This window comes from Neoarius graeffei, chromosome 7 (assembly GCF_027579695.1).
Source record: "Neoarius graeffei isolate fNeoGra1 chromosome 7, fNeoGra1.pri, whole genome shotgun sequence".
In the NCBI taxonomy this organism is placed as follows: Eukaryota; Metazoa; Chordata; class Actinopteri; order Siluriformes; family Ariidae; genus Neoarius; species Neoarius graeffei.
In genome coordinates this window covers 67,497,766-67,514,653 of record NC_083575.1, presented here as the reverse complement: position 1 = coordinate 67,514,653, position 16,888 = coordinate 67,497,766, and the positions used below count along the sequence as shown (strand labels likewise).

At 41.2% G+C, this 16,888-nt stretch overlaps 1 protein-coding gene across 6 annotated transcripts in view; it reads right to left on the bottom strand.

The window, feature by feature from the left end:
- Positions 1-4,990: 4,990 nt before the first annotated feature.
- The window catches only part of ndst2a (N-deacetylase/N-sulfotransferase (heparan glucosaminyl) 2a), a 346,042-nt gene continuing 334,144 nt past the window's right edge, over positions 4,991-16,888 (bottom strand). For 5 of the 6 annotated variants that reach the window (XM_060926279.1, XM_060926277.1, XM_060926278.1 and 2 more), the window contains 5 exons: positions 16,669-16,792; positions 13,631-13,805; positions 13,100-13,270; positions 10,893-11,002; positions 6,098-7,814 (listed from right to left, as the gene is read on the bottom strand). In XM_060926279.1, coding sequence (XP_060782262.1) covers positions 7,541-7,814; positions 10,893-11,002; positions 13,100-13,270; positions 13,631-13,805; positions 16,669-16,792 — 854 coding nt within the window. In that variant the 3' untranslated portion in view covers positions 6,098-7,540. The other variant, XM_060926282.1, reaches the window with a different exon arrangement.

The following is a 16,888-nucleotide window of genomic DNA, read 5'->3' as shown; positions in this document are numbered from 1 at the left end:
GAAGGAAATAAGCAGAGCAAGTGAGACATGAGCACATTCACACGTGGAAGGCTGCCTAAATTGGGTTTCATAGAAGCAGATGGTGATTTAGATTGAGATCTAAAGGAGGCTGATACAAAGTGACATCAGTCTTCTGGAGGTCAAAAGACAGGTATCAGCCAATTCCTCTTTCCTACTGAACAACAAACCCATCATAATACCTTAAAGAAAAGCAGCAATGGAAGTTCTCCTTCTATAAAACAGCACACACCACCACTGTATAGCAGAACCAAACACGAGTCTATTAGGCACCTGACAGCAAGATGTAACCAAGTGGACAGCACTGTGAGATATGACAGAATTTAAGGGTTTACATTTGGCCCTGGTGGAAGCTTACATTCCAAGACTTGGCTGCTGAGTTTCTCTCCTACAAGAGCAACGTCCGTAGAACCAGTTACACAACCTGAGTAGTGCTGAGAATTATTCAGTCACCAGACACTCAGCAAAAGTAATAAATCATTATCGAGTAGCTTCCATATCAGAGCAAAGAGTTAATGTTCTAGTGGTGCTGTTCATTCCTGAGACCACTCAGGAGACACATAAAACATGGGTGGCAGCATGAGCACAGTGAGAGCCTGCAGTGCCACCTGCTGGAGAGAGAAGGCAAAGCTAAATTACAAACTAAATCCATCCATCCATCATCTCTAGCCGCTTATCCTGTCCTACAGGGTCGCAGGCAAGCTGGAGCCTATCCCAGCTGACTACGGGCGAAAGGCGGGGTACACCCTGGACAAGTCGCCAGGTCATCACAGGGCTGACGCACAGAGACAAACAACCATTCACACTCACATTAAACACCTACAGTCAATTTAGAGTCACCAGTTAACCTAACCTGCATGTCTTTGGACTGTGGGGGAAACCGGAGCACCCGGAGGAAACCCACACAGACACAGGGAGAACATGCAAACTCCGCACAGAAAGGCCCTCGCCGGCCGCTGGGCTTACAAGCTAAATACTACCCAGTTAAACAAATATGCCAACTCAATGCCAAATTATAAAAAAGATTCATTCTTAAATGTGTATTTTTACACATTAGAATTGTTCATGTAATGATCAACAAATTAATTTAATTCATTTATTCACCTTCAGCAGTCGCTGCTCAGGGTCACCGTGGATCTGGAGACGATCCTGGGAACACTGGGCATGATACAGAGATACCTAGCTGGGACTGCAGTGCATCCCAGTGCACCATACACATATTTACTCACACCAAAGGGAAATTTAGGGCCACCAATCCATCTACTGGCGTACTTTTGGGAGGTTGGAGGAATCCCATATGGATACAGGAAGAACTTAAGTTGTAGTATAAAATATTTCAAGTCGTTTCTAGATCTGTAATCATCAAACAATTTCAAATATATACTTAAGAAAAACATTGATTTAAAACTGCTGTGCAATAACGTGCCAATGTCTTAATTTCATTTTTGTTTCACTTATTTCCAACCTCAAAAAACACACACCCCTCCAAAATTATTGGCACCCCTTGTAAAGATGAGTAAAAAGGATTAAAAACACCTTTTGGTGAAGTAGTTTAATCTCTTGCTGAAAAAAAAAAAAGAAAAATCCAACCTTTAATTGAAATAAATTGATTCAGAGAGAAACAAACCCTTGATCAAGAAACATTTCCAACAAAAAAATGTGCCATTATTTTTGGCATCCCTGGAAATTATAGTGAACATGATGTAACTGAAGCATGTTTCCCATTAAATGGTACAGTTTTGAGTTGGAATGTGTCGGAATTTTCCAGCTGTAATCCATGACTTCCTGATTAACTGGGGAACAAATATGAAGTGACACACAGGCCAAATTCCCTTTGTCATCCATCAACATGGGAAAGATGAGAGAACACACAAAGCAAATGAGGGAGAAGTGTGTCAAAACCCAACAGGTTTTTCAGTGGGGTTCAGGCAGGGGACTGAAATGGCCATGGTGGAAGTTTGATTCTATAGTCAGCCAACCGTTTGTATGTTGATTTGGACATATGCGTCGAATCATTGTCCTGTTGGTAGATCCAATGACAACCCAGTTTTAGTTTCCCAGCAGAGGCAGCCAGATTTTGATTTAAAATGTCCTGGTGTTTTATGGAGTCCACAATGCCATGTACCTGAACAAGGTTTCCATGGCATTTGGAGGAAAAACAGCCCCAAAACCTCACAGAACGTCCACCATATTTCACAGTTGGGATTGGGTTCTTTTCATTATAGCCATGCTTTTTACGCCAAACAAACCTTGAGTGTTTGTTGCCAAAAGGCTCCTTTTTTTTTTTTTGACATCAGACCAGAGAACACTGTTCCAGTCAAAGTTGTAGTAGCGTTTCACAAACTTTAGGTGCTTATGCTTGTGGTTAACTGACAGGAAAGGCTTTTTACTGGCACCTTCCAAATAACCTGTGGCATGGAGGTAGCGTCTGATGGTGGTTTTGGAGACTTTGAAACCCCAAGAGTTTACTTTTTCTTGTAATTCACCAACAGTGATCCATGGGGATTTTTTTCCTGCCTTTCTTCCCATCCTCCTCACTGTACGTGGGGGCAAAATAAACTTGGGTCCTCTTCCAGGCAAGTTTCTAACTGTTCCAGTTGGTGTCCATTTTTTTTTTATTGCTCCAACTGTCGAAATGGACATTTTCAGGCGAGTAGCTATTTGTTTTATGACCATTCCCTGACTTGTGTCAACATACTGCTCCCTCATTTGGCTTGTGTGTTCTCTTATCTTTCCCATGTTGATGGATGACTAGGGGAATTTGGCCCGTGCGTCACCTCATATTTGGACCCCAGTTGATCAGGAAGTCATTGATTACAGCTGGAAAGTTCCCACACACTCCAACTCAAATGTACAATTTAAATGGGAAACATGCTTGTTACATTGTATTCACTATAATATCCAGGTGTGCCAATAATAATGGCACATTTTTGCTGAAAATATTTCTTGAGGAATGTTTTTCTTTGAATCAACTTATTTCAATTAAAAGGTTGGATTATCCCCCCCCCAAGGAGAGATGAAGCTACTTCACAAAAAGACAGGTTATTTTTGTAACCCTTTTTACCAATCTTGACAAGGAGTCCCAATAATTACAGAGAAGACTAATTTTATAAATATAATCTTGATTTTGAACTCATCCTAAGCTCAAACATTAGTATTGTGTTGTAAACTGAATATGATCTTGATTTCTATGCATTATTCAAGGTCTGAAAACACGTAATCTCTGTTATTTTGACCAGTTATTTTCTGCAATTAAATGCTTAAAGTGATGGCATTTTTAAACGCGTTTGTTTATTCAATGAACTACGGGAAATGTCCGTAGTTTATTGAATAAAACAAAAACGTTCATGTTCCTCAAACACACATCTATAAATAGTAAAACCTGAGAAACTAATCATTTTGCTGTGGTCTCAAATTTTTCCACAGCGCACTACACACACTTTAATACAGTTCATGTGTGCTGTAATGACGGTCTGATTTTTCACCACCCAACAATTACTAGAACGGACATGTAATCCATAGGACAGTGCAGGATCATAAAATTAAAAATATAATGAACATGTACTAGTTTTGCAACTGAAATAATTTGACTGCAGCACTATAGGCTTCATCTTAGCAGACAGCACTGGCCAGTGTGGCAGAATCACCATGCTGCAGCAAGTAGTGTCTTTCCCAATAGTCTTTCCACATCACTCAGTTTTTGTTATGCGAGATATTTTATATATATCAGTCAAAAGTTTGGAAACCCCTTCAAATTCGATGTTTTTTCTTTAACTAAAAGACACTTCGTGTCTTAAAGTAATGACTGACTTATTTCTCTTTACTTAGTTGAGTGGTTCTTGACATAATATGGATTACTACAGTTGTCGAACAGGGCTATTTACTGTATTTTTATTATTTACTCTCTACTGGTTGGTGGTGTCAAATGCATTAAGGCGGCAAGAAATTCCATTTTTGACAAGACACACCTGTTAATTGTGGCCCACTTTACACGGGGACGGTCTGAAATAAAAACGCACAAGTCCGTTTTCGTTCTCACTTTTTTCCGCGTCTACACGACCGTTTTCAAGGAGGAAATCTGCGTCTATACGGTGACGCATAAATGTGTGGAATTCAATTGGATGTGCATGCCAGGCGGCGAGGCGGTGCTGTGAAAGACCTCCGCTATGTCTGCACGCATGCGCAACGTCTTCCGTCTTGTCTGATCTGCACATCTGCGCCGCGAAAACTTTGACTACTCTGGTTATGGTGAGTAAGAAAGTAAAAAAGTAAGAGCATGCTATACCCGCCTCTGTTCATTAACGGTATATGTGCAGATTCGGTATAGATGTTCGAAGGACTCCTGGACGTTTATTAAAGCTGCCAGAGCAGCTTGAAGGTCCGTTGGATCGATGTAATCAGACATGCTCTTAATTTTTTACTTACTTTCTTACTTCCCGGGCTGGCATGTACAGTATATGACATATGTATGACGTAAACGCGTACCTGACGTGAGCAGATCCGAGCAGAGTTTCGCGTATTGGGTAGTTTAGACGGATATGCAACGGGGGCCGTTTTTAACTTATCCACTCTGGAAGGCGTTTTCAATTTTTTCCGTTTTTCAGCCTCGGAAACGCCGTCCCCGTGTAGACGAAAGGCACTTCCGATAAAATATTTAGTCGGTTTTACCCAACAGCGTCCTCGTGTAAACGGGCCCTGAGAAGCATTCCAGGTGATTACCTCATGAAGCTGGTTCAGATAATGCCAATTGTGTGCAAAGCTGTTATCAAGGTAAATAGTGACGACTTTGAAGAATCTAAAAGATGAAACATGTTTAACACTTTTTTGTTTACCATATAATTCCATATGTTATTTCATAGTTTTGATGAGTTCAGTATTGTTCTACAGTGTAGGAAAAAAAAACATTGAATTGGAGAGAGAGAGAGAGAGAGAGAGAGAGAGAGAGAGAGAACATAAAGAAAGGAACAGATGCTTTTCCAACCTCTCTAAGAATTTATTAGAGACAATACAGCGTTGGGCATTTTTTATAAAATAAAAAATAAAAGTAGACAGTCACTCATGTTTGCAGGGCAAACCACAGGTTCATAATGCAGCCCTTCTCCCCTCTCTCTCTCTCTCTCTCTGAGCTGAGCGCCTTACACAGAACAGGACAGACTTGACATTTGCATGAGGCACACTGCACCTGGTCACAGTGTACATTTGGCATCAAGATTTTTTTAAAAAGTGCATGTTTAAAATGTGTGGGGATTTGCTGAGAGCTCATAATTCACTTTAGACAGACACTTTTGTCAACATTAGGATGGAACACTAGACTTTACATCAACTTCTTGCATAAGTTCTGAACGCCTCATAGTGCATAGTCCGTGCACGAGAAGAGAGGAGCTGCAGACTGGCGCTTTCTACATGCCCTGCTTAAACTGAGCTCTGTCCTGTACACTAACATCATGGCTGAGATCATGTTCATTCCATCAGGATCCCATTCGACCCAAAATATACAACACTTTCAAATGTACAATGTTTTACAATCATTCCTCTGAAAAGATGAAGAGCAAGGCGAGTGTGAGCGTGGATGATTCATGAGTTCATTCGTGCCTTCCACACTTTTGGTGTACCCAACTCCTGGTGAAGAAGGTCTGGATTTAGTAAACACAAAGCTGCATCCACAGACTGAAGGATTTCCAGGATTCTCCCTCATCTTTCCAAGTCCGACAGGACCAATAAGACCATGTGTGAGCATCATGCCTAGGGGATGGGCTAACTGTGGCAGGCCACGTCTTCCCTCTGTAGCCATGATTACACACTGCAGCTCAGTCACTATAGTGTGGTTTTTTTTTGTGCCCCCCCAGAGTGTTAGGAGTGGCAGGGTTTGACTCGGCCCTGAGTGTATGCCTCTCTCGTTCCCCAGGCTCCTGTGGGTTGTGTGCGTTTGGGTACAGCAGGTTTCTCTCAGCTCCAGCTACTGCTCTGTAAGTCCTCTCTGAGCCAGGAGGGAAGTGTCAGGCTGAGTCGGTTCAGCAACCGCAACAGCTCCAGGTTATGCCCCCGGTAATACTCTATCAGAAAAGCACGCGTCTGTCACAACACACAAAAACATGCATCATTCCGGTTCCAACTGTTATTTTTGGGGAAATAAATAAATAAACCATACACAGCAAGTGTTGCACACAGATTATCCTCCCTGGCAAGAAAATCTAAAATACAGCCCTTAATCACCACTTAAAAAAACAACAACAACAAAAAAACCCCACACACAAATCATTCCTCAATTAGCAACCGAAAACCTGTTAAAAGGTTTCACCAGAATATTATAAACAAAGTATATAAGCTTACTCACCGTCACACTTGGCTGTCAAGTTGAAAATAATTAAGCTACATCCAAAGAATATGCAACAATGAACCTATCAGGTGAAATCCAAGACTAATTAAACAATTCAAAACCAAAGCCCATCAACAACTTCAAAACTTATGAGAACTTGAACTGTGGCATTATCGTAGCTGGGTCTTCTTTTCAGAAGAGATTTTACTGCAGTTGGATTATGCAGTTTAAAAAAAAAAAGTCGGTAAACCTATGAAACCGAGTGACAAGACTGTTTATTACACAAGTGTCATGTGAGCTGAGGATAAATCTTAAGCTTAATTAGTCTAGCTTTATTTCTTTTTCAAAACTAGGATGCACTGGAACCCTCAGCCTTTCAAATAATAAGTTTATAAAGGAAATTCAGACCCACAGTCTGGGAATTGAATTCAGTAAAAATTACTAATTTAATAAAACGTGGCTTGCATTTCAGAAATCTTGAGGCTTGCAAATAAATGAAACATCCGATTCCTCAATGGTTTTTTCCGATGTGTGCGCACATATTATTGAAAAAAATACATATATATTTTCTGCATTTTGACAGGACATTCTGCAACATAAAGCTTAGGTCACAACCGGATGTACGATTTTTGGGCCGTGCAATTTTTGGCGTTTCCCAAATCGCTGCTTTTTTTTTTGTTCATGGAGAAAGACGTGCGTTGGCCGCAAGTTTGTCTTGCAACCTGGAAAAAAACATAAGCGCCCATAGAGTTTGTTTGACATGACAAAGAACCTCTGCAGCTGGTCTGCGGCCAGTGTACGGCTCGAAAATCAGCACGTCACACGCACGCCCTCCGTGCGTTTCTTGCACGTAGACCGGCCGTAGGAGCACGTACGGCCGGTTGTGACCGAGGCTTAAGGTATGATAATCATATCCCTTTAATACTTTCAGAAATAATTCTATAGAAACTGATTGCAACCCTTTTGTATATTATTGTCCATCAATTAATAACCAATAAAGTTATTCTGTGAAGAAAATAAGTCCCTTTAGTTTTTCACAGGGAGCTCCATTACTAAAACCATATTTTGCAATTTGAGAATTTCCAGGAATCCATACTGACCTCCTCCCAAGTTTCCCAGACTGACATTTTTCATACAAATGCAACTGCAAATTACAAGCAAGGATATAGTAGGACAATATTTTGAGGGAGTATCCTGAAAAGAAGGTTAAAAACAAAATACGACAAAAATAAGTAAAAGAAAGGGGCAAGGTTTGACAGTGTGACCGATTAAATCACATTCCGCTATCAGGGAGACTCTCGCACTGTGTCCTTCTGCAATCTTAGAGAACAATGAGCAGAAAGCTAAGTGTTTAGGAGAAATCGCACACTGCAGTACCTCTGGAGCCATTTCTGGATATTTCCTGCCTTTGCTCTTCCCCAGACACTTAGGACGACTTCCCTCTATCCTCTGGCACCAGAACCCTTTACCCTCATCAAACCTGTATGTACAGAATGAGCATTCAGGAGATCAAAACATACCTTAGTGCTTCTCAAGACTTCTACAATAGGACTGAACATACACTACCGTTCAAAAGTTTTGGGTCACCCAGACAATTTTGTGTTTTCCATGAAAAGTCACACTTTTATTTACCACCATAAGTTGTAAAATGAATAGAAAATACAGTCAAGACATTTTTCTGGCCATTTTGAGCATTTAATCGACCCCACAAATGTGATGCTCCAGAAACTCAATCTGCTCAAAGGAAGGTCAGTTTTATAGCTTCTCTAAAGAGCTCAACTGTTTTCAGCTGTGCTAACATGATTGTACAAGGGTTTTCTAATCATCCATTAGCCTTCTGAGGCAATGAGCAAACACATTGTACCATTAGAACACTGGAGTGAGAGTTGCTGGAAATGGGCCTCTATACACCTATGGAGATATTGCACCAAAAACCACACATTTGCAGCTAGAATAGTCATTTAGCACATTAGCAATGTATAGAGTGGATTTCTGATTAGTTTAAAGTGATCTTCATTGAAAAGAACAGGGCTTTTCTTTCAAAAATAAGGACATTTCAAAGTGACCCCAAACTTTTGAACGGTAGTGTACAACAGTATAAATATAAAATTACACACAATTATATACACCCCCCCCCTGCTATTACGAACTCTAACTACAAACATTTGCATGTAACGAACAGATCCAAAATCAGAGTCAAGAAACAGGCAATTGTCAAGTGAGGCACAGACAGGATATCAAAGGCAGAGACAAAGGGCAAAATACAAAATACAAAACAGAGTCGAAAACCAGAAAATCAACACAGTTCTACAAAAAGGCTTGGTAACATAAGACGCAAGGTACACAGCATATACTTTGCAAAGTCTGCGTGTAGTCCGAGTCCTTATAAGTGCGTGCTGTGATCGCACTCTAATCTGGAACAGGTACAGTTGTGTTCAAAATAATAGCAGTGTGTTTAAAAACGTGAGTAAAGCTCAAAATCCTTATAATAGTTTTTATTTCCATGCATTGGAAACAATGCACATTATATTCTACATCAAAACATGAAGAAAAATGTATCAATATTTTAATTACAGAAAATGAAGAAAAATGAACATTGGGCTGTTCAAAAAAATAGCAGTGTCTGCATTTTTCATTACAAACTCCAAATATTTACTGTATAAACTGAAAAAAATCTTAAGGATTTAGTATTCCTGTGAATCACTAAATTAATATTTAGTTGTATAACCACGGTTTCTGAGAACTTCTGGCACCTGTGAACAGGTATTCCAGCCCGGGATGATTTGACAACATTCCACAATTCCTCTGCATTTCTTGGTTTTGCCTCAGAAACAGCATTTTTGATGTCACCCCACAAGTTTTCTATCGGATTAAGGTCCGGGGATTGGGCTGGCCACTCCATAACTTTCATTTTGTTGGTCTTGAACCCTGATGCTGCTCGCTTACTGGTGTGTTTGGGGTCGTTGTCTTGTTGAAACACCCATTTCAAGGGCATTTCCTCTTCAGCATAAGGCAACATGACCTCTTCAAGTATTTTGATATATGCAAACTGATCCATGATCCCTGGTATGCGATAAATGGGCCCAACACCACAGTAAGAGAAACATTCCCATATCATGATGCTTGCACCACCATGCTTCACTGTCTTCAGAGTGTACTGTGGCTTGAATTCAGTGTTTGGGGGTCGTCTGAAAAACTGTCTGTGGCTCTTGGACCCAAAAAGAACAATTTTACTTTCATCAGTCCACAAAATGTTTTTCCATTTCTCTTTAGGCCAGTCGATGTGTTCTTTGGCAAATTGTATCCTCTTCAGCACGTCTTTTTTTTTTTAACAGTGGAACTTTGCGGGAGCTTCTTGCCGATAGATTAGCTTCACACAGGCATCTTCTAATTGTCACAGTACTCACAGGTAACTTCAGACCGTCTTTGATCACCCTGGAACTGATCATTGGCTGAGTCTTTGCCATTCTGGCTATTCTTCGATCCATTCGAATGGTAGTCTTCTGTTTTCTTCCACGTCTCTCTGGCTTTGCTGTCCATTTTAAAGCACTGGAGATCATTTTAGCTGAGCAGCCCATCATTTTCTGCACTTCTTTACAGTATACGTTTTACCTCTCCAATCAACGTTTTAATCAAAGCACGCTGTTCTTCTGAACAATGTCTGGAACGACCCATGTTTCTCAGGTTTTCAGAGAGAAATGCATGTACAACATGTGCTGGCTTCATCCTTAAATTAGGGCCACCTGACTGACATCTGTTTTTTCACAGAATGAATGATCTCACTAATTAAACTCCACACTGCTATTATTTTGAACACGTCCCTTTCACTTAATTATTTGATTACACAGACTCAGGAGCATGCATATCATGAATGTTGGGTCTGTTGGTTTTCTATGACTCTACTACACCTACTGGTAAATTATTTGCCATGTAGTAATATAATTTCCACCAAAAACAGTGATTGATCTGGTTAGTCGTGTTGGACTGCTATTATTTTGAACACAAGTGTACATGGCTGGTAGCCCTAATAGCGCTGCGCTTGTACATATGAGTAGCATTTCGAGGCGTGCTGCTGTGCACGTGCAGACGGGACACTGTCGAAGAAACTTCATATCCTGGACCGTCTAAAGCATGGTGAGAAAGCAATTAATTTGTCTAAAGAAAATGGTATCCCAAAAAAATTATATTTCAACTTTTGAAGCAAGAGAGCTCCAGGACTTCATCCATAACTACAATCAACATGGTGGGCTGAAAAGAAGGAAGATGCGGCAAGCAAATGATGGTGTGAGATTTATTTCCTTTATTTAAGAATGATGTATTTCCTTTATTTTGTAAACATATAAGGGAATTGAGCATAAATATAGATTAAATCCAGTTGGCCTTGTTTTACGCAAGAGTGAGCGGTGTGACAAGTGGGTTCCATTTCAGTATTACAGTCTTTTCGGTATAACTAACTACTTGGACGTCCCCAGAGGAGTTAGTTGTAGCAGGGTTGCAGTGTACATATAGACACATACAATACATACATGATGTGGATGAGTAAAGTAGGAGGACTCACATGAGAGCCTGGGTGTAGTTAAAAATAGGGGTGACTCCGAGAAACCTCTGGATGCCCTCCATCACCAGGGCAGGATTGGAGCGCAGCATAGCTCCATCAACTATATGTAACTGTTGACATCGAGGAGGAGATACAAGTTAAAACAACATATACAGTTTAAGTTATGTATTTCATTGTGGGGTTATAATTAGATTAAATTCTTTTGAGATGCTCCACAAATAAGTATTAAAAATAAAAACTAGTTTGACTAGGTTGACTTCCATGACATTTAGGATTGATAAATATTTGTGAAGATTCACCGTCTGGTGTGCTCTGTTGAAGCAGGAAATTAGGTTCAACACCATACAGTCAAGCCAGAAAGTCTGCACACCCCTTTCACCTTCTCCATGTTTTATTACATTACAGACTTATTCTACAATAGATTGAATTCATTTTTTGTCACAAAATGGCCCATAATGACAAAGTGAAAGCAGGTTTTTAGAAAACATGCAATTTTATTTTACTAACAAAAATGGGTTATTTAGGAGTTACGTATCTGTACACACCCTTAGCCTAATTACTTGGTTGATGCACCTTTGGCAGCAATTACAGCTTCAAGGCACCTTGGGAAAGGAGCTACGAGCTTGGCACACTTGTTTCTGGACATTTTTGCCCATTCTTCTTGGCATATCCTTGCAAGCTCTGTCAGGTTGGATGGGGAGCATCGGTACACAGCCATTTTCAGCTCCTTCCACAGATGTTCAGTTGGATTCAGGTCTGGGCTCTGGCTGGGCCACTCAAGGACATTCACAGACTTTCTCTGAAGCCACTCCTTCGTTCTCTTGGCTGTGTGCTTTGGGTCGTTGTCATGTTGGAAGGTAAACCTTCGCCCCAGTCGGAGGTCCAGCGCGCTCTGGAGCAGGTTTTCTTCAAGGATCTCTGTGTACTTAGCTGCATTCATCTTTCCCTCCCATCAGGACTAGTCGCCCCATTCCCACTACTGAAAAACATTCCCACATCATGATGCTGCCACCGCCATGCTTCACTGTAGGGATGGCATTAGCCAGGTGATGAGCGGTGCCTAGTTTCCTTCAGACGTGACGCTTGGTATTCAGGCCAAAGAGTTCAATTTTGGTTTCATCAGACCAGAGAATCTTGTTCCTCATGGTTTGAGAGTCCTCGAGGTGCCTTTTGGCAAACTCCAAGCAGGCTGTCATGTGCCTTTTACTAAGGAGTGGCTTCTGTCTGGCCACTCTACCATAAAGGCCTGATTTATGGAGTGCTGCCTGGATGGTTGATGATCTGAAAGGTTCTCACATCTCCACAAGGATATGCTGGAGCTCTGTCAGAGTGACCCTCGGGTTCCTGCTCACCTCCCTGGCCAAGGCCTTCCCCGATCACTCCGTTTGGTTGGGCGGCCAGGTCTAGGAAGATTCTTGGTGGTTCCAAACTTGTTCCGTTTATGAATGATGGTGGCCATTGTGCTCTTTCGGACCTGTAAATCTACAGCAATTTTTCTGTACCCTTCTCCAGATCTATGCCTTGACACAATCCTGTTTCTGAGGTCTGCAGATAATTCCTTTGACCCCATGGCTTGGAGTTTGCTGTGACATGCACTGTCAACTGTGGGACCTTATATAGGCAGGTGTTGGCAATCCCCAGTCATGTCCAATCAATTGAATTTACCACAGGTGGACTCCAATCAAGTTGTAGGAACATCTCAAGCAGTATCAGTGGAGACAAAATGCACCTCGGCTCACTTTTGGGTGTCCTATCAAAGGGTGTGCACACTGTGTGCATATGATATTTTACCTTTTGATTTTTAATAAATTAGCACAAATGTCTAAAAACCTTCTTTCACTGTGTCATTATGAGCCATTTTGTGTTGAATCCTGTGACAAAAAATGAACTCAATCTATTGTAGAACAAGTCTATAACGTAATAAAACGTAGAGAAGGTGAAAGGGGTGTGCAGACTTTCCGGCTTGACTGTAGGTCTACATTATAAAGGGGACAGCCACCAGAGGGCATACTCAAGAAGCTGCACTGGTGAATACACTTGTAAGAACCGTCTCTGACTTGGGGAGATATAAATGTATTTGTTTATTTGAAATCTAATGCATTTTTATGTCAGACACTGAACTTTCTGAGAACAGGCACACAAAAATGCTTTCCAAACAGCAGGCACCAGTACAGATCTTGTATACGAGATTAGTGGCTGCAGTGCACCTGTTTGGACTGAAAGTGCAGCAGCCATCGCTCCAGGTGAGAAGCGTACTCTCCAGGCTTGAGGCTACGGCTCTGCAGCACCAGGAGCTCTTTAGAGGATGAAGGTCCTGCTGTCACCACCTGATGGAAGGTGTAGTTTATCGCAGATGGGTCGTGATGAGCTCGCTGGTGCTATAAAAACACACACACACAAAAAAAAAAAACAAAAACCCTGTGGTAAGTTTTCCATAATACAAATGCTAGACGAGTGCGGTGTACTTGAGGATGACACTCAAAAATGCAAATTGAACATAAAGTGACTGGTTATCTGGCTTGAAAATAACACAAATCCTACATGATGACACAAACACCTCACAGAAAAAGCAGTATAATTGATATCCATAATGTATATTGATGCTGAAAAGAAAACAAGCAACTTCAAGGTCACAAATTTGGGAGATGTGGCTGTTGTCCAGGTCATTCATTCATTCATTCATTCATTCATACATACATAGAAAGAGTAAAGGAAAAGAAAGAAAGAGTGGGCTGTACCTGGTACCAGGAGTAAGCTCTGTCTGCTGGGTTGATGAGCACAGCAATGATCTTGGCCCTGGGTAATAAGGCTGCAGCCCTCTTGGGGACCACCTCTGTGTCAAAGTAGTTAGCACTTTTCTCAAACATGAAGTCTGTGCTCACATTTGAGGGGAAGGGGAAGAAGTCCATGTACCTGTGTGTGATGGACAGTCAAATACAACACTGACATCATACCTTAAAGACAGCAGACAAGGAGAAATAACGTGAGAGAAAACCCACACCTTGTAGAAGTCGTCAGACTGACAGTCATACTTTTTATGGCTTTTTCAATGCCACCCGGTCTAACAAGAATACTGAATTTTTCAACAAGCTATCGATCGAATATCTTTGTGTTCACAGCATCCTGCCTTTAACCGATCAAGAATTTGCAGCATTTGGTGGCAATGAGTCTTTCCAAATTGTAGCACTTTCACATTTCTGTGGAAACATGACATGGTCTTTCCCTCTGAAAGTAAATGATTTCTGGCCACACTGAACAGACTCTATAGCAATGGTTAGAACCTGGCTTCACTATGGGACAAAAGGTGATCAGTCAGAATTTTTTATTCTTTTTAAGAATATTAATTTGCAGTGACGTCTGTCGAACAGGACAAGTGGACGCAAACCCTGCCAGGAAAAAGGCCTTTAAAGATTTATCAGTAGTCCACATATAGTACCAGTCAAAAGTTTGGACACACCTACTCATTCAAAGGTTGTTCTGTATTTTGACTATTTTCTACATTATAGAACAATCCTGAGGGGCGGCACGGTGGTGTAGTGGTTAGCACTGTCGCCTCATAGCAAGAAGGTTCTGGGTTCGAGCCCAGCAGCCGGTGAGGGCCTTTCTGTGTGGAGTTTGCATGTTCTCCCCGTGTTTGCGTGGGTTTCCTCTGGGTGCTCCGGTTTCCCCCACAGTTCAAAGACATGCAGTTTAGGCTAATTGGTGGCTCTAAATTGTCCATAGGTGCGAATGGTTGAGAGGAGTAAACCTCTATAAATAATCCAGTAGAAGGCAACGGGAAACCACTACTGTAATGTTCCCTCGAAACTTTCATGGCTGAAGCTGTCAGAGCGGCCACGCCACTGTAGTGATATGCCGAAATGGATGGATGAATACTGAAGACATCAAAATTATGAAAGAACATACGGAATATATGGAATTAAGTGTTAAAAAACTAAATCTGTTTCATATTTTAGATTCTTGAAAGTAGCCAGTCTGACACACTACACACTATTAGCATGAGCTTACCCAGCTTCATGAGGTGGTCACCTGGAATGCTTTTTAATTAACAGCTGTCTCTCGTCAAAAGTTAATTAGTGCAATTTCTTGCCTTCTTAATGTGTTTGAGATCAAACAGTAAATAATAAAAATACAGTAAATAGCCCAATTCCATAACTGTAGTAATCCATATCATGTCAAGAACTACTCGACTAAGTAAAAAGAAACGACAGCCATCATTATTAAGACAAAAGTGTATTTTAATGAATTAAAAAAATAATAATTTGATACACACACACACAGGTAGTTGTCGACTTACGACTGTGTTTGGTTACGACTGACAGGTCGTGAACCGATCTGGTCGCAAGTTGGCCTATGTTAAATGAACGTAAGTATATTGTGACGTGTAATGATATTGTAATCATCTTAAAATCTTATTTTATCAACATTTTCTTATTTCATTACCTTGGCTCATTATTTGGCTTAAGTCAAACACTGCATACTACACTGCGTACAGTACAATTCATTTAAAGGAACAGTCCACCGTACTTCCATAATGAAATATGTTCTTCTCTGAATTGAGACAAGCTGATCCGTACCTCTCCGAGCTTTGCGCGACCTCCCAGTCAGTCAGACGCGCTGTCACTCCTGTTAGCAATGTAGCTAGGCTCAGCATGGCCAACGGTATTTTTTGGGGCTGTAGTTAGATGCGACCAAACTCTTCCGCGTTTTTCCTGTTTACATAGGTTTATATGACCAGTGATATGAAACGAGTTCAGTTACACAAATTGAAACATGGCGATTTTCTATGCTATGGAAAGTCCACACTATAATGACAGGCGTACTAACACCTTCTGCGCGCTTCGGCAGCGCATTGATACCTTCACTCAGCATAGAAACTTAGCATAGAAAATTGCCACGTTTCAATTTGTGTAACTGAACTCGTTTCATGTCACTGGTCATATAAACCTATGTAAACAGGAAAAACGTGGAAGAGTTTGGTCGCATCTAACTACAGCCCCAAAAAATACCACTGGCCATGCTGAGCCTAGCTACATTGCTAACAGGAGTGACAGCGCGTCTGACTGACTGGGAGGTCACGCAAAGCTCGGAGAGGTACGGATCAGCTCGTCTCAATTCAGAGAAGAACATATTTCATTATGGAAGTACGGTGGACTGTTCCTTTAATATGTGCAAAACAAAAAATACGAAATACAGGTGTGAAAAATAGAAAACACTTTAGTTTATAACATACCAAAATACAAATGTAAAACATAGCAAAATACAAAATTTAGTGACCGCTGGCATCACTGGTGCTTGGCTGTGGGTCATCTACGTCATCATCAGCTGTTGCAGCGCTCGGGCTGCCGGGAGCATTTGCTCGTTTCATAAACCAGGAGCTGGGGCGGAAACTGTATGACGGAGTGCGCGAGGGCGCGCGAGAGATATGCCTGGAGCTGGGGCGGAAACTGTTGTACGCTCAGCTGGGAAACACTTGCCAGTCATAACCAGACGGTCGTAAAGTCGATAGGCCGCAAGTCGCATAGATCATAAGTCGACAACTACCTGTGTGTGTGTGTGTATATATATATAAATAAATATAATTAGAGGGCGTGTCCAAACTTTTGACTAGTATTCTGTCACATAATTATTGAAGACTTTTCACAATTTCATACTTCAGGCTTCAAGTAATTTGTAACTGAATGTCAGTAGGGCCTGAAATTGATGTCTATTAACAGACCATGCTTGGTCATCTTTGTGCACAGAGATATGTAATGCAGATAAGGCAGCATTATACCAGTCAATGCCATTGTGGTAGTTGGGACCATTGAAGAATTGGATCTCCTCAAAAGTGACAGGGCTGGGGAAGCTGCTCGTGATCGCTGGGTGCAGGGTGAGGAAAGAGTGCAAGGCTGTGGTTCCTGAGGTGGAGACGCAGCAAAAAATTGGCAGCAGGCGCAAAGCTTTCGTTTTAAAACTGATTCAACTTAATTGTGAATTACAGATGCACTTCAGGA